The 21,115-nt window shown below is 44.5% G+C and overlaps 1 protein-coding gene across 1 annotated transcript in view; it reads left to right on the top strand.

The window, feature by feature from the left end:
* Window positions 1-21,115, top strand: part of LOC115169192 (glypican-5-like) — a 177,453-nt gene that overhangs the window by 16,093 nt on the left and 140,245 nt on the right. Inside the window, exon 5 of the mRNA XM_029724678.1 lies at window positions 577-1,337. Within this exon, the coding sequence (XP_029580538.1) occupies window positions 577-1,337 (761 nt within the window). The remainder of the gene's footprint in view (window positions 1-576; window positions 1,338-21,115) is intronic.

Genomic DNA, 21,115 nt, shown 5'->3' with positions numbered 1-21,115 from the left:
ACCCAATTGTCATACTAAATGTAAAGATACCTTAATAGAAAATGACTCAATTAAAAGTGGAAGTCACCCAGTAAAATACTGCTGGAGTAAAAGTCTAAAAGTTTGGTTATAAATGTACTTAAGTATCAAAAGTAAAAGTATGAATAATTTCTAATGACTTATTTTAAGCAAACCAGTAGGCACAATTTTCATGTTTTTTTCAATTATGGATAGCCAGGGGCACACTCCAACACTCAGACATCATTTACAAACGAAGCATTTGTGTTTTGTGAGTCCGCCAGATCAGAGGCAGTAGGGATGACCTCTTGATAAGTGTGTGAATTGGACCATTTTCTGTCCTGCTAAGCATTCAAAATGTAACGAGTACTTTTGGGTGCCAGGGAAAATGTATGGAGTAAAAAGTGCATTATTTTCTTTAGGAATGTAGTGAAGTAGTACAGATACCCCAAAAATACTTAAGTAGTACTTTAAAGTATTTTTACTGAAGTACTTTACACCACTGGTATATACTATACTGCCTAAATACTGTATATAGCTGTTTTGTCATTAGGTTGCATTATTTTATTAATCTAAAAGTAACCACGCCCTGTCTTCTTTCTCTCTACCCCTATCTCTCCTACCCCCTCTCCCCTACCCTCCCTCCAGACACCTTCCAGTATCTGCTCTCCTTCTCCCAGGGCCACCTCTCATCCCTGCTAGAGGACACCTACTCGCCCCTCTCCCGCGAGGCCCTCCCTCATGTCAACGCCCTCTTTTCTTCCCTCTCCCTCTACATCCGCGGACACAACCTCTCCATCGAGGCCGCCATCACACGTTTCTACGACAACCTCTTCCCACTCGTCTATGTACGCTTGGTCAACCCCGGCATGGGCGCGGCGGGCAAGAGGGGCGAGTGTCTCCGCGCGACCCGGCAAGACATCAACCCGTTCGGCCCTCACCCCGATACGCTCGCCCAAGAACTCAGGCACGCCCTGGGCGCCGGGCGAGCCCTATCCCTCGCCCTCGCCGAAGGCACCGAGGTCATGAACGCCACAGAACACGTTTCCCTCACCAAAGAGTGTTTAAAGGGCTTGACCAAGATGCAGTACTGCTCGCACTGTCGCGGGCTGACGCTGATCAAGCCGTGCATGGGCTACTGCTTGAACGTGATGCGCGGTTGCTTGGCGAGCGTGGCCGAGCTGGATGGGCCGTGGCGGAGGTATGTGGCGGCACTGGAAGAGCTGACCCACACTGTGGCTGGACAACACAGCCTGGAGCTGGCCCTGCTGGGGGTCAGGGGGCACGTGAACGAGGCTATACTCCATGCACAGCTCCACGGGCCAACACTGACCGCTACGGTGAGGAGAAAGAGTAGATAGACACACACACACACATGCATACACACACACACACACACACACACACACGCGCACACACGCACACACACACACACACATTCTCTGTTGTGTTAGCTGAGTGGTTTTAGGATAGCATCATTGTTGAGGGTGGGATGGAAGCCAAGCCTTTTAGTCTTTCTCTCTCTCTCTCTCTCTCTCAATTCAATTTAAAGGGCTTTATTGGCATGGGAAACATATGTTTACATTGCCAAAGCAAGTGAAATAGATAATAAACTAAAGTGAAATTAACAATAAAAAATGTACAGTAAACATTACACTCAAGTTTCAAAGGAATAGTCACATTTCAAATGTCATATTATGGCTATGTACCGTGTTATAATGATGTACAAATAGTTAAAGTACAAAAGGGAAAATAAATAAACGTAAATATGGATTGTATTTACAGTGGTGTTTGTTCTTCACTGGTTGCCCTTTTCTTGTGGCAACAGGTCACAAATCTTGCTGCTGTGATGGCACAGGTATTTCACCTAATAGATATGGGAGTTCATCAAAATTGGGTTTATTTTCAAATTGTTTGTGGGTCTGTATAATCTGAGAGAAATATGTGTCTCTAATACGGTCATAAATTTGTCAGGAGGTTAGGAAGTGCAGCTCAGTTTCCACCTCATTTTGTGGGCAGTGTGCACATAGCCTGTCTTCTCTTGAGAGCCAGGTTTGCCTACGGCAGCCTTTTTCAATAACAAGGCTATGCTCACTGAGTCTGTACATAGTCAAAGCTTTCCTTAATTTTGGGTCAGTCACAGTGGTCAGGTATTCTGCCACTGTGTAATCTCTGTTCAGGGCCAAATAGAATTCCAGTTTGCTCCTGTTTTTTTGTTAATTCTTTCCATTGTGTCAAGCAATTATCTTTTTATTTACTCATGATTTGGTTGGGTCTAATTGGGTTGCTGTCCTGGGGCTTTGTGGGGTCTGTTTGTGTTTGTGAACAGAGCCCCAGGACCAGCTTGCTTAGGGGACTCTTCTCCAGGTTCATCTCTCTGTAGGTGATGGCTTTGATATGGAAGGTTTGGGAATCACTTCCTTGTCGGTGGTTGTTGAATTTAACAGCTCTTTTCTAGATTTTGATGATTAGCGGGTATCGACCTAATTCTGCTTTGCATGCATTATTTGGTGTTTTACATTGTACACTGAGGATATTTTTGCAGAATTCTGCATGCAGAGTCTCAATTTGGTGTTTGTCCCATTTTGTGAATTCTTGGTTGGTGAGCGGACCCCAGACCTCACCACCATAAAGGACAATGGGTTCTATGATTCTAGTATTTTCAGCCAGATCCTAATTGGTATGTCAGATTTTATGTTCCTTTTGATCGCATAGAAGGTCCTTCTTGCCTTGTCTCTCAGCTTGTTCACAGCTTTGTGGAAGTTACCTGTGGCGCTGATGTTTAGGCTGCGGTCAAATCAAATCAAATATTATTTGTCACATGCACCGAATACAACAGGTACAAGCCCTTAACCAACAATGCAGTTTTAAGAAAATACCCCAAAATATATAAAAAAATAAAAGTAAGAGATAGGAATAACAAATAATTAAAGAGCAGCAGTAAATAACAATAGCGGGGCTATATACAGGGGGTACCGGTACAGAGTCAATGTGCGGGGGCACCGGTGTCGACAATAACAGAGAGTAGCAGCAGCATAGAAGAGAGGGGGAATGCAAATAGTCTGGGTAGCTATTTTATTAGCTGTTCAGGAGTATTATGGCTTGGGGGTAGAAGTTTTTTAGAAGCCTCTTGGACCTAGACTTGGCGCTCCGGTACCGCTTGCCGTGTGGTAGCAGAGAGAACAGTCAATGACTAGGGTGGCTGGAGTCTTTGACAATTTTTTGGGCCTTCCTCTGACACCGCATGGTATAGAGGTCCTGGATGGCAGGAAGCTTGGCCCCGGTGATGTACTGGGCCGTACGCACTACCCTCTGTAGTGACTTGCGGTCGGAGGCCGAGCAGTTACCATACCACACAGTGATGCAACCCATCAGGATGCTCTCGATGGTGCAGCTGTAAAACCTTTTGAGGATCTGAGGACCCATGCCAAATCTTTTCAGTCTCCTGAGGTGGAATAGGTTTTGTCGTGCCCTCTTCACGACTGTCTTGGTGTGCTTGGACCATGTTAGTTTGTTGGTGATGTGGACGCGAAGGAACTTGAAGCTCTCAACCTGCTCCATGACAGCCCTGTCGTCTTTGAGATTAGGGACGTGCTCGGTCCTCCTTTTCCTGCAGTCCACAATCATCTCCTTTGTCTTGATCACATTGAGGGAGAGGTTGTTGTCCTAGCACCACATGGTCAGGTCTCTGACCTCCTCCCTATAGGCTGTCTCATCGTTGTCGGTGATTAGGCCTACCACTGTTGTGTCATCAGCAAACTTAATGATGGTGTTGGAGTTGTGCCTCGTCGTGTAATCATGAATGAACAGGGAGTACAGGAGGGGACTGAGCATGCACCCCTGAGGGGCCTCCGTGTTGAATATCAGCATGACAGATGTGTTGTTACCTACCCTTACCACCTGGGGGGCGACCCGTCAGGAAGTCCAGGATCCAGTTGCAGAGGGAGATGTTTAGTCCCAGGGTCCTTAGCTTATTGATGAGCTTTGAGGGTACTATGGTGTTGAATGCTGAGCTGTAGTCAATTAATAGATTTCTCACATAGGTGTTCCTTTTGTCCAGGTGTGAAAGTGCAGTGTGGAGTAGAAATTGCATCATCTGTGGATCTGTTGGTGCGGTATGCAAATTAGACTGGGTCTAGGGTTTCTGGGATAATGGTGTTGATGTGAGCCATGACCAGCCTTTCAAAGCATTTCATGGATGCAGACATGAGTGCTACATGTCGGTAGTCATTTTGGCAGGTTACCTAAGTGTTCTTGGGCACAGGGACTATGGTGGTCTGCTTGAAACATGTTGGTATTACAGACTCAGACAGGGAGAGGTTGAAAATGTCAGTGAAGACACTTGCCAGTTGGTCAGCGCATGCTTGGAGTACACATCCTGGTAATCCGTCTGGTCCTGCGGCCTTGTGAATGTTGAACTGTTTAAAGGTCTTACTCACATCGGCTGCGGAGAGCGTGATCACACAGTCATCCGGAACAGCTGATGCTCTCATGCATGTTTCAGTGTTACTTGCCTCGAAGCGAGCATAGAAGTTACTTAGCTCGTCTGGTAGGCTCGTGTCACTGGGCAGCTCTCGGCTGTGCTTCCCTTTGTAGTCTGTAATAGTTTGCAAGCCCTGCCTCATCCGATGAGCGTCGGAGCTGGTGTAGTATGATTCGATCTTAGTCCTGTATTGGCGCTTTGAATGTTTGAAGGTTTGTCAGAGGGCATAGCGGGATTTCTTATAAGCTTCCGGGTTAGAGTCCCGCTCCTTGAGAGCGGCAGCTCTACCCTTTAGCTCAGTGCGAATGTTGTCTGTAATCCATGGCTTCTGGTTGGGGTATGTACCTACAGTAACTGTGTGTCACGCCCTGACCTGAGAGAGACGGTTTATTTCTCTATTTTGGTAGGTCAGGGTGTGGGGTGGGCATTCTATGTTTTGTATTTCTTTGTTTTGGGCCGAGTATGGTTCCTAATCAGAGGCAGCTGTCTATCGTTGTCTCTGATTAGGAATCATACTTAGACAGCCTTTTTCTCACCTGTGTTTGTAGTTTTCTGTACCTGACAGAACTGTGCGCTTTCGTTTTCCCTTTGTAATTTTTGTTAGAGTGTTTGTTTGATTCAAATAAAAGATCATGAACACGTGCCACGCTGCATCTTGGTCCCCTCATTACGACAGCCGTTACACTGTGGGGACGACGTCATCGATGCACTTATTGATGAAGCTAGTGACTGATGTGGTGTACTCCTCAATGCCATCGGAAGAATCCCGGAACATTTTCCAGTCTGTGCTATCAAAATAGTCCTGTAGTTTAGCATCTGCTTCATCTGACCACTTTTTTATAGACCGAGTCACTCGTGCTTCCTGCTTTAATTTTTGCTTGTATGTAGGAATCAGGTGGATAGAATTATGGTCAGATTTTCCAAATGGAGAGCGAGGGAGACCTTTGTACGTGTCTCTGTGTGTGGAGTAAAGGTGGTCTAGAATTTTTTTCCCTCTGGTTGCTCATTCTATGCTGATAGAAATGAGGTAAAACTGATTGAAGTTTCCTTGCATCGAAGTACCCCTCTGGATGAGCGTTTTCCTGTTTGCTTATGGCGGTATACAGCTCATTGGGTGCGGTTTTAGTGCCAACATTGGTCTGTGGTGGTATGTAGACAGCTACAAAAAATACACATGAAAACTCTCTTGGTAGGTAGTGTGGTCTACAGCTTATCATGAGGTCTACATCTTATCGTGTGGTCTACAGTTTATCTACCTCAGGTGAGCAAAACCTTGAGACTTAGATTTCGTGCACCAGCTGTTGTTTACATATATGCATAGGTCCCCGCCCTGTGTCTTACCAGAGGCTGCTTTTCTATCCTGCCGATAGAAAAGATGTCGTCATTCAGCCACGACTCGGTGAAACATAAGATATTACAGTTTTTAATGTCCCGTTGGTAGAATATACGTGCTTTCAGTTCGCCCCATTTATTTTCCAGCAATTGAACATAAGCTAGCAGGACGGAAGGCAAAGGCAGATTAGCCACTCGTCGCCTGATCCTCACAAGGCACCCTGAGAGACGGTAGCAGCAACATTATGTACAAAACAATTTACGAACAATGCAAAAAATCTAACAAAATAGAATGGTTGGTTAAGAGCCGACAAGACGGCAGCCATCCCCTCCGGCGCCATCACGTTCACATGGTGGGCCAGACGGTATGTATAATTTTTTGTGTGCTCTAGGGCAGTGCTTCCCAAACTTTTTATAGTCCCGTACCCCTTCAAACATTCAACCTCCAGCTTCGTACCCCCTCTAGCACCAGGGTCAGCGGACTCTCAATTGTTGTTTTTGGCCATCATTGTAAGCCTGCCACACACACACTATACAACACATTTATTAAACATAAGAATGAGTGTGAGTGTTTGTCACAACTAGAGGTCGACCGATTCTGATTTTTCAACGCCGATACCGATTATTGGAGGACCAAAAAAAGCCGATGCCGATTAATCGGCCGATTTTTTTTGTTGTTGCTTATTTGTAATAATGACAATTACATCAATACTGAATGAACACTTATTTTAACTTAATATAATACATCAATAAAATCAATTTAGCCTCAAATAAATAATGAAACATGTTCAATTTGGTTTAAATAATGCAAAAACAAAGTGTTGGAGAAGAAAATAAAAGTGCAAAATGTGCCATGTAAGAAAGCTAACGTTTAAGTTCCTTGCTCAGAACATGAGAACATATGAAAGCTGGTGGTTCCTTTTAACATGAGTCTTCAATATTCCCAGGTAAGAAGATTTAGGTTGTAGTTATTATAGGAATTATAGGACTATTTCTCTCTATACGATTTGTATTTCATATACCATTGACTATTGGATGTTCTTATAGGCACTCTCCTCGCTTTTCCTCTCCCTCTCCTCGCTCCTATCTGGGCTCGAACCAGGAACAAATCGACAACAGCCACCCTCGAAGCAGCGTTACCCATGCAGAGCAAGGGGAACAACTACTCCAAGTCTCAGAGTGAGTGACGTTCGAAACGCTATTAGCGTGCACCTGCTAACTAGCTAGCCATTTCACATCGGTTACACCAGCCTAATCTTGGGAGTTGATAGGCTTGAAGTCATAAACAGCTCAATGCTTGAAGCACAGCGAAGAGCTGCTGGCAAAACGCACGAAAGTGCTGTTTGAATGAATGCTTACGAGCCTGCTGGTGCCTACCACCGCTCAGTCAGACAGCACACAGAAATACGAGCCTTAGGTCATTAATATGGTCGAATCCGGAAACTATCATCTCGAAAACAAAACGTTTTTCCTTTCTGGAACCATCCCGTATTTTATCTAACGGGTGGCATCCCTAAGTCTAAATATTCCTGTTACATTGCACAACCTTCAATGTTATGTCATAATTATGTAAAATTCTGGCAAATTAGTTCGCAACGAGCCAGGCGGCCCAAACTGTTGCATATACCCTGACTCTGCGTGCAATGAACGCAAGAGAAGTGACACAATTTCACATGGTTAATATTGCCTGCTAACCTGGATTTCTTTTAGCTAAATATACAGGTTTAAAAATATATATTTCTGTGTATTGATTTTAAGAAAGGCATTGATGTTTATGGTTAGGTACAGTCGTGCAACGATTGTGCATTTTTCGCAAATGCGCTTTTGTTAAATCATCCCCCGTGTGGCAAAGTTGGCTGTCTTTGTTAGGAAGAAATAGTCTTCACAATTCGCAACGAGCCAGGCGGCCCAAACTGCTGCATATACCCTAACTCTGTTGCAAGAGAAGTGACACATTTTCCCTAGTTAAAAAAATTCATGTTAGCAGGCAATATTAACTAAATATGCAGGTTTAAAAATATATACTTGTGTATTGATTTTAAGAAAGGCATTGATGTTTATGGTTAAGCGATTATATGTAACACAGGACAGGCTAGATAAACTAGTAATATCATCAACCATGTGTAGTTAACTAGTGATTATGATTGATTGATTGTTTTTTATAAGATAAGTTTAATGCTAGCTAGCAACTTACCTTGGCTTCTTAGTGCATTCGCGTAACAGGCAGGCTCCTCGTGGAGTGCAATGTAAAGCAGGTGGTTAGAGCATTGGACTAGTTAACCGTAAGGTTGCAAGATTGAATCCCCGAGCTGACAAGGTAAAAATCTGTCGTTCTGCCCCTGAACAAGGCAGTTAACCCACCGTTCCTAGGCTGTCATTGAAAATAAGAATGTGTTCTTAACTGACTTAACTGGTTAAATAAAGATGTAAAAAAAAAAAAAAATTGGCCAAATCGACGTCCAAAAATACCGATTTCCGATTGTTATGAAAACTTGAAATCGGCCAACAGTTCCGTCAGGTGACATACGCTAAACAGAAAACAACTACCCACAAAACCCAGGAAGAAAAACCCCTACTTAAATATGATCTCCAATCAGAGGCAACGAGGATCAGCTGCCTCCAATTGGAGATCAACCCAAACAACCCCAACATAGAAATAGAAAACATAGAACAACCCAAAACACCCCCTGTCACGCCCTGATCTACTCTACTATAGAAAATTACATCTTACTAGGGTCAGGACGTGACAGTACCCCCCCCCCCCCCCCCAAAGGTGCAGACTCCGAATGCAACATAATCAAAACCCAACAAAACAACCACAAAACACAAAGGGAGGGTAGGGAGGGTGACAAAAGTCTATGGTGGCTCAAATGCAGTCCACATAACCTTAACCTCCAGCATAGGAGGCGGCTCCAGTTCTGGGCGTACTCCCCGCTTCACCCGCTGATCCTTTTGCTTTATTATGGAGGTTCCGGGCTGCGGGCCGCCGCTGGAGGCTCCGGGCTGCGGGCCGCCGCTGGAGGCTCCGGGCTGCGGGCCGCCGCTGGAGGCTCCGGGCTGCGGGCCGTCGCAGGAGGCTCCGGACTGGGGAGCGTCGCCGGAGGCTCCGGACTGAAGAGCGTCGCCGGAGGCTCCGGACTGGGAGGCATCATAATAGGTTCCGGACTAGTGACCGTTGTTGCTGGCTCCATGCCATGGATCATCTCTACAGGTTCCGCGACAAGGATCATCACTGGAGGCTTCTTACCATGGATTATCTCTACAGGCTCCGGAGCATTTATAATCCCTCCAGGCTTCTTGCCAAGGATTATTTCTTCAGGTTCTGGGCCATGGATTACCTCTTCAGGCGTCGTGCCATGGAGTATCCCTACAGGCTCCGGGCCATGGATCATCACTGGAGGCTTTGTACGTGGAGCAGGAACCGGTCTCACCGGACTGGGGAGACGCACTGAGGACCGAGTGCTCAAAGCAAGCACCGGCCGTACTGGGTTATGGATGCACACTGGAGGGGGAGTGCGAAGAACAGGCACAGGATGTACTGGATTCTGGAGACACACTGGAGGGAGAGCGCGAGGAGCAGGCACCGGACGTACTGTGCTATGGAGGCGCACTGGAGAGAGAGTGCGAGAGGCAGGCACATGCTCACCACAAAAAGCACGGGGAATTGGCTCAGGTCCCAGTCCTGGCCCAGCCAAACTACCTGTGTGCCCCCCAAAAATGTTTTTGGGGGCTGCCTCTCGTTCTTCCCAGGTAGGCTCCGATATCGCTCGATTACCTGGCCCCAAGTCCAGTCTCTCCTCTCAATCCACTCCTGATGTGACCAGGTGTCCATTTCTGCCCGGGCACGCCGCTTGATCCAATCATGGTGGGTAGTTCTGTAACGTGGGTCGTCTAAAGGGGACCAAGGCACAGCGTGTAGAGTGCTCATATTTACTTTTAATGAATATACTTAAACAAAACAACAAAACGACCGACAACAGTTCCGTCAGGTGAAATACACTAAACAGAAAACAACTACCCACAAAAAACCCAGGAAGAAAAACCCCTACTTAAATATGATCTCCAATCAGAGGCAACAAGGATCAGCTGACTCCAATTGGAGATCAACCCAAACAACCCCAACTTAGAAATAGAAAAACTAGAGCTTAAACATAGAAATAGAAAACATAGAACAACCCAAAACACCCCCTGTCACGCCCTGACCTACTCTATTATAGAAAATTACATCTTACTAGGGTCAGGACGTGACAAGAAGTGGTTAGAGTCTATGGATTCTTCAATTACATTGAGCTGATTTCTGACGTGCTGTTCCTTCTTTTTCTGTAGTGTATTTCTGTATTGTTTTAGTGATTCACTATAGTGAAGGCGTAGACTCAGGTTTTCTGGGTCTGTATGTTTTTGGTTGGATAGGTTTCTCAATTTCTTTGTTAGGTTTTTGCATTCTTTATAAAACCATTTGTCATTGTTGTTAATTTTCTTTGGTTTTCTGCTTGAAATGTTTAGATTTGATAGGGAAGCTGAGAGTTCAAATATACTGTTTAGGTTTTTTACTGCCAACTTCACCCCTCCCCTATTACAGTGAAACGTTTTGTCCAGGAAGTTGTCTAAAAGGGATTGAATTTGTTGTTGCCTAATTGATTTTTGGTAGGTTTCCACACTACTTTACTTCCATTTATTGCATTTCTTAATATTATTCAGTTCCTTTGGCTTTGATGCCTCATGGTTGAGTATTGCTCTGTTCATGTAGACTGTGATTTTTCTGTGATCTGATAGTGGTGTCAGTGGGCTGACTGTGAACGCTCTGAGAGACTCTGGGTTGAGGTCAGTGATAAAGTAGTCTACAGTACTACTGCCAAGAGATGAGCTATAGGTGTGGTCCTGTGTGGCTCAGTTGGTAGAGCATGGTGTTTGCAATGCCAGGGTTGTGGTTTCGATTCCCACAGGGGACCAGTACGGGGGAAAAAAATAAAAGTATGAAATATATGCATTCACTACTGTAAGTTGCTCTGGATAAGAGTGTCTGCTAAAAGACTATAATGTAAAAAGACTAAAATGTACCTACCATAGGAGTCCCCTTGAAGCCTACCATTGACTATGTACATACCCAGCGTCCGACAGAGCTGCAGGAGTTGTGACCTGTTTATGTTGTCGTAGTTGTGCCTAGGGTGGTGTATGGGGAGGGAATGCTGTTACCTACAGGCAGGTGTTTGTGTGCTGAGGGTGTTAGGTTCTTGTACAGTCCTGGCATTTCGGTCACCACAGACTAGTACATGTCCCTGGGCCTGGAAATGATTGATTTCCTGCTCCAGGATGGAGAAGCTGAATTCATTAAAGTGTGGGGGGATAGTGTGATAAAGGAGATGATTGTGGACTACAGGAAAAAGAGGACCGAGCACGCCCCCATTCTCATCGATGGGGCTGCAGTGGAGCAGGTTGAGAGCTTCAAGTTCCTTGGTGTCCACATCACCAACAAACTAACATTGTCCAAGCACACCAAGACAGTTGTGAAGAGGGCACGACAAAACCTATTCCCCCTCAGGAGACTGAAAAGATTTGGCATGGGTCCTCAGATCCTCAAAAGGTTCTACAGCTGCACCATCAAGGTTTCATCACTGCCTGGTATGGTAACTGCTTGGCCTCCGACCACAAGGCACTAGAGAGGGTAGTGCGAATGGCCCAGTACATCACTGGGGCCAAGCTTCCTGCCATCCAGGACCTCTATACCAGGTGGTGTCAGAGGAAGGCCCAAAACATTGTCAAAGACTCTAGCCACCCTAGTCATAGACTGTTCTCTCTGCTACCGCACGGCAAGCGGTACCGGAGCGCCAAGTCTAGGTCTAAGAGGCTTCTAAACAGCTTCTACCCCCAAGCCATAAGACTCCTGAACACCTAATCAAATGGCTACCCAGACTATTTGCGTTGCCCCCCCCCCCCTTTTACACCGCTGCTACTTTCTGTTGTTATCATCTATGCATGTACATATTACCTCAACTAACCGGTGCCCCCGCACATTGACTCTGTACCGTTATCCCCCTGTATATAGTCTCGCTATTGTTATTTTACTGCTGCTCTTTAATTACTTGTTACTTTTATTTCTTATTCTTATCTGTATTTCTTTTGTTTAACTGCACATTGCTGGTTAGGGGCATTTCACTGTAAGGTCTACAGCTGTTGTATTCAGCCCATGTGACTAATTCATTTTGATTTGATTTGTGGGGATTATTATCTCTCCCACATCACTCTCTCCCTCCCACTTACGCTAATTGTTTAGATATTGCTTTCTGTCTCATGCCAGTCTTTCACTACTCTACAATGAGTCTGTTTTCTTTAGGACCATTCGTATGTCCAGTCTGGCTCTGGCGGCACCCTCAGGGCTAGAACTAATAGGACTACCTGGATAACACGCTGCTCCAACAACCTTTACTGGGAACCTTTACTGGGAACCTTTACTGGGAACCTTTACTGGCTGACGCTACTGGATTTACTGGGCCTGTATAACTAATGTAACTCCCAATAGCCTCTCCTCTCTTTTACTCTTTCTTTCTTTCTCTCTCTCTCTCCCTCTCTCCGTCTGAGTTTGTATGGAGGCTGTTAGCCAATAGCCATAGTCTGATGTGATGTGGGGTATTGGGAGTCTGGGGTTGCAGTAGAAATAGAATATGATCCATGTCTGGTACTGAACATGAACTAGAGATATCTTCACTGAACTGGCAGAGAGAAAGGAAACTGGCAGGGACGATGGACTAGTGGGCTGGATCCTGAGTGGGTTAGTCTTCCATGCTGGGTTGCCTCTGTCTTAATTGGCCCAGAGTCGAGTGGGTGAGTTGCCAGGTTTGGAGGCCGAGTCGGTCCAAGTATGCAGACTCAAAGCCCGGGGTCTGGCTGCCTGGTTGGTATTCATGAGGCAGCACACACACAGCTAAGGAACAATTGGACCAGGTCTGAATGATCTCCAGCCAGCCATACAAACTGGACCTGTCAGGTGGAAACGTGGCGCCCCCAATTGGACAAACTGGACCTGTCAGGTGGAAACGTGGCGACCCCCAATTGGACAAACTGGACCTGTCAGGTGGAAACGTGGCGACCCCCAATTGGACAAACTGGACCTGTCAGGTGGAAACGTGGCGACCCCCAATTGGACAAACTGGACCTGTCAGGTGGAAACGTGGCGACCCCCAATTGGATAAACTGGACCTGTCAGGTGGAAACGTGGCGACCCCCAATTGGATAAACTGGACCTGTCAGGTGGAAACGTGGCGACCCCCAATTGGATAAACTGGACCTGTCAGGTGGAAACGTGGCGACCCCAATTGGATAAACTGGACCTGTCAGGTGGAAACGTGGCGACCCCCAATTGGATAAACTGGACCTGTCAGGTGGAAACGTGGCGACCCCCAATTGGATAAACTGGACCTGTCAGGTGGAAACGTGGCGACCCCCAATTGGATAAACTGGACCTGTCAGGTGGAAACGTGGCGACCCCCAATTGGACAAACTGGACCTGTCAGGTGGAAACGTGGCGACCCCCAATGGGACAATGACATTGGGACGTTGGGTCCTCTATGCACACGCACAAGATACACACACAGAGACGTACACACATACTGTATATGAATGTGTACACACACATGTACACACACACACACACACACACACACACACACACACACACACACACACACACACACACACACACACACACACACACACACACACACACACACAAACAAACAACACACACAAACACACACACTCACGTACAGTGGAGACCCAGGGAGTGTGAAACAGTAACCCTGCGCTGTGCTATGTCTTTATAGAACACTGGTGGCCAGAGAAGGAGAACTATAAAGACCCAAACCACACAACTACCATGCCGGGTCACCTTTCACTGGTACCTTTTTAACCCCCCGTCACCCCCTCTCTCACCCTACAATATCAGCCCTATCACTCCATCATTTATTTTGTTCCTCTATTTACCTCTATACATTTTGCAGTGAAAAGCAAAAAGGAAGACAAGGGGTTTCTATAAGGTTTACTCTTGGTTTCTGTAAGGTTCACTCTTGGTTTCTGTAAGGTTTACTCTTGGTTTCTGTAAGGTTCAGTCTGGGTTTCTGTAAGGTTTACTCTTGGTTTCTATAAGGTTCACTCTTGGTTTCTATAAGGTTTACTCTTGGTTTCTGTAAGGTTCACTCTTGGTTTCTGTAAGGTTCACTCTTGGTTTCTGTAAGGTTTACTCTTGGTTTCTGTAAGGTTCAGTCTGGGTTTCTGTAAGGTTTACTCTTGGTTTCTATAAGGTTCACTCTTGGTTTCTATAAGGTTTACTCTTGGTTTCTGTAAGGTTCACTCTTGGTTTCTGTAAGGTTCACTCTTGGTTTCTGTAAGGTTTACTCTTGGTTTCTGTAAGGTTTACTCTTGGTTTCTGTAAGGTTCAGTCTGGGTTTCTGTAAGTTTCACTCTTGGTTTCTGTAAGGTTTACTCTTGGTTTCTGTAAGGTTCACTCTTGGTTTCTGTAAGGTTTACTCTTGGTTTCTGTAAGGTTTACTCTTGGTTTCTGTAAGGTTTACTCTTGGTTTCTGTAAGGTTTACTCTTGGTTTCTGTAAGGTTCACTCTTGGTTTCTGTAAGGTTTACTCTTGGTTTCTGTAAGGTTCACTCTTGGTTTCTGTAAGGTTCAGTCTGGGTTTCTGTAAGGTTCACTCTTGGTTTCTGTAAGGTTCACTCTTGGTTTCTGTAAGGTTCACTCTTGGTTTCTGTAAGGTTCACTCTTGGTTTCTATAAGGTTCACTCTTGGTTTCTATAAGGTTCACTCTTGGTTTCTGTAAGTTTCACTCTTGGTTTCTGTAAGGTTCACTCTTGGTTTCTGTAAGTTTCACTCTTGGTTTCTATAAGGTTCACTCTTGGTTTCTGTAAGGTTCACTCTTGGTTTCTATAAGGTTCACTCTTGGTTTCTTTAAGGTTCAGTCTGGGTTTCTATAAGGTTCACTCTTGGTTTCTATAAGGTTCACTCTTGGTTTCTTTAAGGTTCAGTCTGGGTTTCTGTAAGTTTCACTCTTGGTTTCTGTAAGGTTCACTCTTGGTTTCTTTAAGGTTCACTCTTGGTTTCTGGAAGGTTCACTCTTGGTTTCTGTAAGGTTCACTCTTGGTTTCTGGAAGGTTCAGTCTGGGTTTCTGTAAGGTTCAGTCTGGGTTTCTGTAAGGTTCACTCTTGGTTTCTGTAAGGTTCAGTCTGGGTTTCTGTAAGGTTCAGTCTGGGTTTCTGTAAGGTTCACTCTTGGTTTCTTTAAGGTTCAGTCTGGGTTTCTGTAAAGTTCAGTCTGGGTTTCTATAAGGTTCAGTCTGGGTTTCTGTAAGGTTCAGTCTTGGTTTCTGTAAGGTTCACTCTTGGTTTCTATAAGGTTCAGTCTGGGTTTCTGTAAGGTTCAGTCTTGGTTTCTTTAAGGTTCAGTCTGGGTTTCTGTAAGGTTCAGTCTGGGTTTCTGTAAGGTTCAGTCTGGGTTTCTGTAAGGTTCACTCTTGGTTTCTGTAAGGTTCAGTCTGGGTTTCTGTAAGGTTCAGTCTGGGTTTCTGTAAGGTTCACTCTTGGTTTCTGTAAGGTTCAGTCTTGGTTTCTGTAAGGTTTAGTCTGGGTTTCTGTAAGGTTCAGTCTGGGTTTCTGTAAGGTTCACTCTTGGTTTCTTTAAGGTTCTGTCTGGGTTTCTGTAAGGTTCAGTCTGGGTTTCTGTAAGGTTTACCCTTAGTTTTCTTTTCCCTCACATATTTTTTTCTTAATTCATACTGTACTGTAGACGTACCAGTAGCTATGATTTCTGCCGACTCATGTGCTATGTAGGTATTATTGTGTTGCTGTGGTTTTACACTGGGACGTTATACCTAGCGATTTAGTGGTTGGCACACACACCAGGGCTCCCTCCCTCCCTCCCTCTCTCTCAGTGGGCTTCAGTCTACACAGAGTCTGCATTGTATGCTGCTGCACGCTATAGCATCAAGGTTACCTCACACACACTAGAGATGTAACAAATTAAAACAAATGTTTAACATTTAAACAATAAGAAAAATTCCTAACATTCCACGTGAATTCACAGTGCAACAGTTTAGGTCTCACAGTGCTTTTGTTTCAGATGGTTCAGCATTGCACCTGTACTACCATTACTGTATCTCAATTCCACCTCGCAAAGTTTACATTTCCTTCTCATTTAACTTCTGAAAGTATTTTCATACAGGACTTTGCTGCTTTCTCTGGCCTTTCTTTTGCATTTTTCCAACTGTTAGAAGTGATGACAGTGGAGGGTCGACTCCAAAATAATGGATTCCTCGAACTTCCGAGAACACAAAAACTTGCATCTTTCATAGTGAGCTAGCGAGGGACTGAGCGACAGGGGAGGGGCACAGCACAGGCAGGTCGGCCCACAAGCAGACAGAGTCAGAACCATTCACTAGGACTATCTATCTATCGCAATGGAATGCTGTATCTCACAATTTCTTGGCTTGCAATGTCTTACAACTTAAACAGTAAAGCAAGGCCTATCCTAGGCTAGGATATTCTACACGCAACAGACCAAAGACCAGTGGTTTGCGAAATACCCAATTGTTCAATTTGTAAGTCACTCTGGATAAGAGCGTCTGCTAAATGACGTAAATGTAAATGTAAATGTCATACTTGAGTAAAAGTAAAGATACCTTAACAGAAAATGACTCAAGTAAATGTGAAAGTCACCCAGTAATAAAATACTACTTGATTAAAAGTCTAAAAGTATTTGCTTTTAAATATACTTATGTATCAAAAGTAAATGTAATTGCTAAATATACTTAAGTATCAAAAGTAAACGTAAAAGTAATTTAAAATTCCTTATATATAGCAAACCAGACAGCCTCGTTTTATTTGTATTTTTTTATTTACGGATAGCCAGGGACACGCTCCAAAACTAAGATATAATTTACAAATGAAGCATGTGCTTAGTGAGTTCGCCAGATCAGATGACTAGGGATGTTCTTGTAACAATCTTCGTCGTCTGAAGAAGATGAATTATTGGACCAAAACGCAGCGTGGTAAGTGTTCATGATTATTTTAATAACTGAACACTAAAACAAAAATAACAAAGAGAATACTGAAACAGTTCCATAAGGTGCAAACACTAAACAGAAATTAACTACCCACAAAAACCCTGTGGGAAAAGGCTACCTAAGTATGGTTCTTAATCAGAGACAACGATAGACAGCTGTCCATGATTGAGAACCATACCTGGCTAAAACAAAGAAATACACAAAACATAGAAAAGGGCACATAGAATGCCCACCCTAGTCACACCCTGGCCTAACCAAAATAGAGAATAGAAACCTCTCTATGGCCAGGGCGTGACAGTTCTCTTGATAAGTGTGTGAATTAGACCATTTTCCTGTCCTTCTAATTATTCAAAATGCAACAAGTATTTTTGGGTGTCAGGGAGTAAAAAGTACCACTTTTTGTTTAGGAATGTAGTGAAGTAAAAGTAAAAGTAGTCAAAAATATAAATAGTAAAGTAAAGTACAGATACCCCATAAAACTACTTAAGTAGTACTTTCAAGTATTTTTACTTATGTATTTTACACCACTGCCGAAGACTGAACCCACTCGCATCATTAGCGAAGAGAAAGAGCAATGGTGTAATCATTAGTCCAAACAGTTTGCAACTAAATAGAGTTTCAATTGGACAGATTCAAGTAGGTTATTCCCAGTTTCGTTCCGTTTGCTTCCATTCCGAAAGTTTTGCAACCAAATCGCCTTAATGAATATGCCCAAGTGAGCCAGTGCGAGGGAGAGAGAGGAGGGTGCAGGGAGAAAGAACCGTGGTGCGCATACACTACCGTTCAAAAGTTTGGGGTCACTTAGAAATGTCCTTGTTTTTGAAAGAAAAGGCCAGCATCCCGGAGTCGCCTCTTCACTGTTGACGTTGAGACTGGTGTTTTGAGGGTACTCTTTAATAAAGGTGCCAGTTGAGTACTTGTGAGGTGTCTGTTTCTCAAATTAGACACTCTAATGTACTTGTCCTCTTGCTCAGTTGTGCACCGGGGCCTCCTACTCCTCTTTCTATTCTGGTTAGCGCCAGTTTGCGCTGTTCTACGAAGGGAGTAGTACACAGCATTGTACGAGATCTTCAGTTCCTTGCCAATTTCTCGTATGGAATAGCCTACATTTCTCAGAACAAGAATAGACTGACGAGTTTCAGAAGAAAGTTATTTGTTTCTGCCCATTTTGAGCCTGTAATCGAACCCACAAATGCTGATGCTCCGGATACTCAACTAGTCTAAAGAAGGCCAGTTTTATTGCTTCTTTAATCAGAAAAACAGTTTTCAGCTGTCCTAACATAATTGCAAAAGGGTTTTCTAATGATCAATTAGCCTTTTAAAATGATAAACTTGGATTAGCTAACACAATGTGCCATTGGAACACAGGAGTGATGGTTACTGATAATGGGCCTCTGTACGTCTATGTAGATATTCCATAAGAAATCAGCCGTTTCCAGCTACAATAGCCATTTACAACATTAACAATGTCTACACTGTATTTCTGATCAATCTGATGTTATTTTAATGGACAAAAAACAAGGACATTTCTAAGTGACCCCAAACTTTTGAACGGTAGTGTAAGTCTTGGTAGGAGTCCGGTAAGGTGCTTATAAGGTTTTAGGAGTCCAGTAAAGGGTATGTGCGGCTCACCCTGTAACATTACAGGACGTGTGTGTGAGTGAGTGAGGCTGAAAAGCAGCCATTGACGGTTGTATGGGTCATCAGGATGGATTAAGTTTTAACATGTTCCCGATCTCATTAAGACTGGGGACATGAGGATGTGTTTGTGTCATGTATCCGTTCAACACCTAGCCTCCACACACACACACACACACAATGTTCCCCAACAATTTCTCAGTCTCACGTCAGAATTAGATGTTCATCCTTGTTTCTCAACAGTCAAATTTCGAAGTTGTTCCAACCGTCAAATTTAAAAGTGTTTACGGTTAAGTTTAGGCATTAACTCCACACTTTTAAAGTTTGGAAAAATATGTGGAAAATGTGTTAATTTTGTCTGCTAAATGTTAATTTAGCAGACAAGATTTGCCTATAATTCATGTGGCATTATTTTATACTGAATAAAAATATGAACGCAACATGTAAAGTGTTGGTCCCATGTTTCATGAGCTGAAATAAAGTATCCCAGAAAATGTCCATAGGCACAAATAAACAGCAAAAAAAGAAACATCCCTTTTTCAGGACCCTGTCTTTCAAAGATAATTCGCAAAAATACAAATAACTTCACAGATCTTCATTGTAAAGGGTTTAAACACTGTTTCCTATGCTTGTTCAATGAACCATAAACAATTAATGAACATGCACCTGTGGAACGGTCGTTAAGACACTAACAGCTTACAGACGGTAGGCAATTAAGGTCACAGTTATGAAAACTTAGGACACTAAAGAGGCCTTACTGAGTCTGAAAAACACCAAAAGAAAGATGCCCAGGGTCCCTTTTCATCTGCCTGAACGTGCCTTAGGCATGCTGCAAGGAGGCATGAGGACTGCAGATGTGGCCAGGGCAATAAATTGCAATGTCCGTACTGTGAGACGCCTAAGACAGCGCTACAGGGAGACAGGACGGACAGCTGATCGTCCTCGCAGTGGCAGACCACGTGTAACAACACCTGCACAGGATCGGTACATCCGAACATCCCACCTGCAGGACAGGTACAGGATGGCAACAACAACTGCCCGAGTTAAACCGGGAACGCACAATCCCTCCATCAGTGCTCAGACTGTCCGCAATAGGCTGAGAGAGGCTGGACTGAGGGCTTGTAGGCCTGTTGTAAGGCAGGTCCTCACCAGACATCACCGGCAACAACGTCGCCTATGGGCACAAACTCACCGTCGCTGGACTAGACAGGACTGGCAAAAAGTGCCCTTCACTGTGGAGTCACGGTTTTAACTCACCAGGGGTGATGGTCGGATTTGCGTTTATCATCGAAGGAAGGAGCGTAACACTGAGGCCTGTACTCTGGAGCGGGATCAATTTGGAGGTGGAAGGTCGGTTATGGTCTGGGGCGGTGTGCCACAGCATCATCAGACTGAGCTTGTTGTCATTGCAGGCAATCTCAATGCTGTGCGTTACAGGGAAGACATCCTCCTCCCTCATGCCGTACCCTTCCTGCAGGCTCATCCTGACATGACCCTCCAGCATGACAATGCCACCAGCCATACTGCTCATTCTGTTCGTGATTTCCTGCAAGACAAGAATGTCAGTGTTCTGCCATGGCCAACAAAGAGCCCGGATCTCAATCCCATTGAGCACCTCTGGGACCTGTTGGATCGGAGGGTGAGGGATAGGGCCATTCCCCCCAGAAATGTCTGGGAACTTGCAGGTGCCTTGGTGGAAGAGTGAGGTAATATCTCACAGCAAGAACTGGCAAATCTGGTGCAGTCCATGAGGAGGAGATGCATTGCAGTACTTAATGTAGCTGGTGGCCACACCAGATACTGACTGGTACTTTTGATTTTGACCCCCCCTTTGTTCAGGGACACATTATTCAATTTCTGTTAGTCACATGTCTGTGGAACTTGTTCAGTTTATGTCTCAGTTGTTGAATCTTGTTATGTTCATACAAATATTTACACATGTTAAGTTTGCTGAAAATAAACGCAGATGACAGTGAGAGGACGTTTATTTTTCTGCTGAGTTTAGCTTATTTCTCTGGAAAAGTGTTTACATTCCTGTTAGTGAACATTTCTCCTTTGCCAAGATAATCCATCCACCTGACAGGTGTGGCATATCAAGAAGCTGATTAAACAGCATGATCATTAAACAGCATGATTGGGTGCACCTTGTCCTGGGGACAATAAAAGGCCACTTTAAAATGTGCAGTTTTGAAAGACAACAATGCCACAGATGTCTCAAGTTTTGAGGGAGTGTGCAATTGGCATGTTGTCTGCAGGAATGTCAACCAGAGCTGTTTCTCTACCATAAGCCACCACAACATCATTTTAGAGAATCTGGCAGTATGTCCAACCGGCCTCACAACCGCAGACTGTATTGTGCCGTGTGGGCTAGTTGTTTGCTGAAGTCAACGTTGTGAACAGAGTGACCCATGGTGACGGTGGGATTATGGTATGGGCAGGCATAAGCTACGGACAACGAACACAATTGCATTTTATCAATGGCAATTTGAATGCACATAGATACCGTGACAAGATCCTAAGGCCCATTGTCGTGCCATTCATCCACCTTCATCACCTCATGTTTCAGCATGATAATGCACAGCCCCATGTCGCAAGGATCTGTACA

This window comes from Salmo trutta, chromosome 31, assembly GCF_901001165.1.
Source record: "Salmo trutta chromosome 31, fSalTru1.1, whole genome shotgun sequence".
NCBI lineage: Eukaryota > Metazoa > Chordata > Actinopteri > Salmoniformes > Salmonidae > Salmo > Salmo trutta.
The sequence above is the reverse complement of the archived record's forward strand: the minus strand, read 5'-3'. Positions and strand labels throughout refer to the sequence as shown.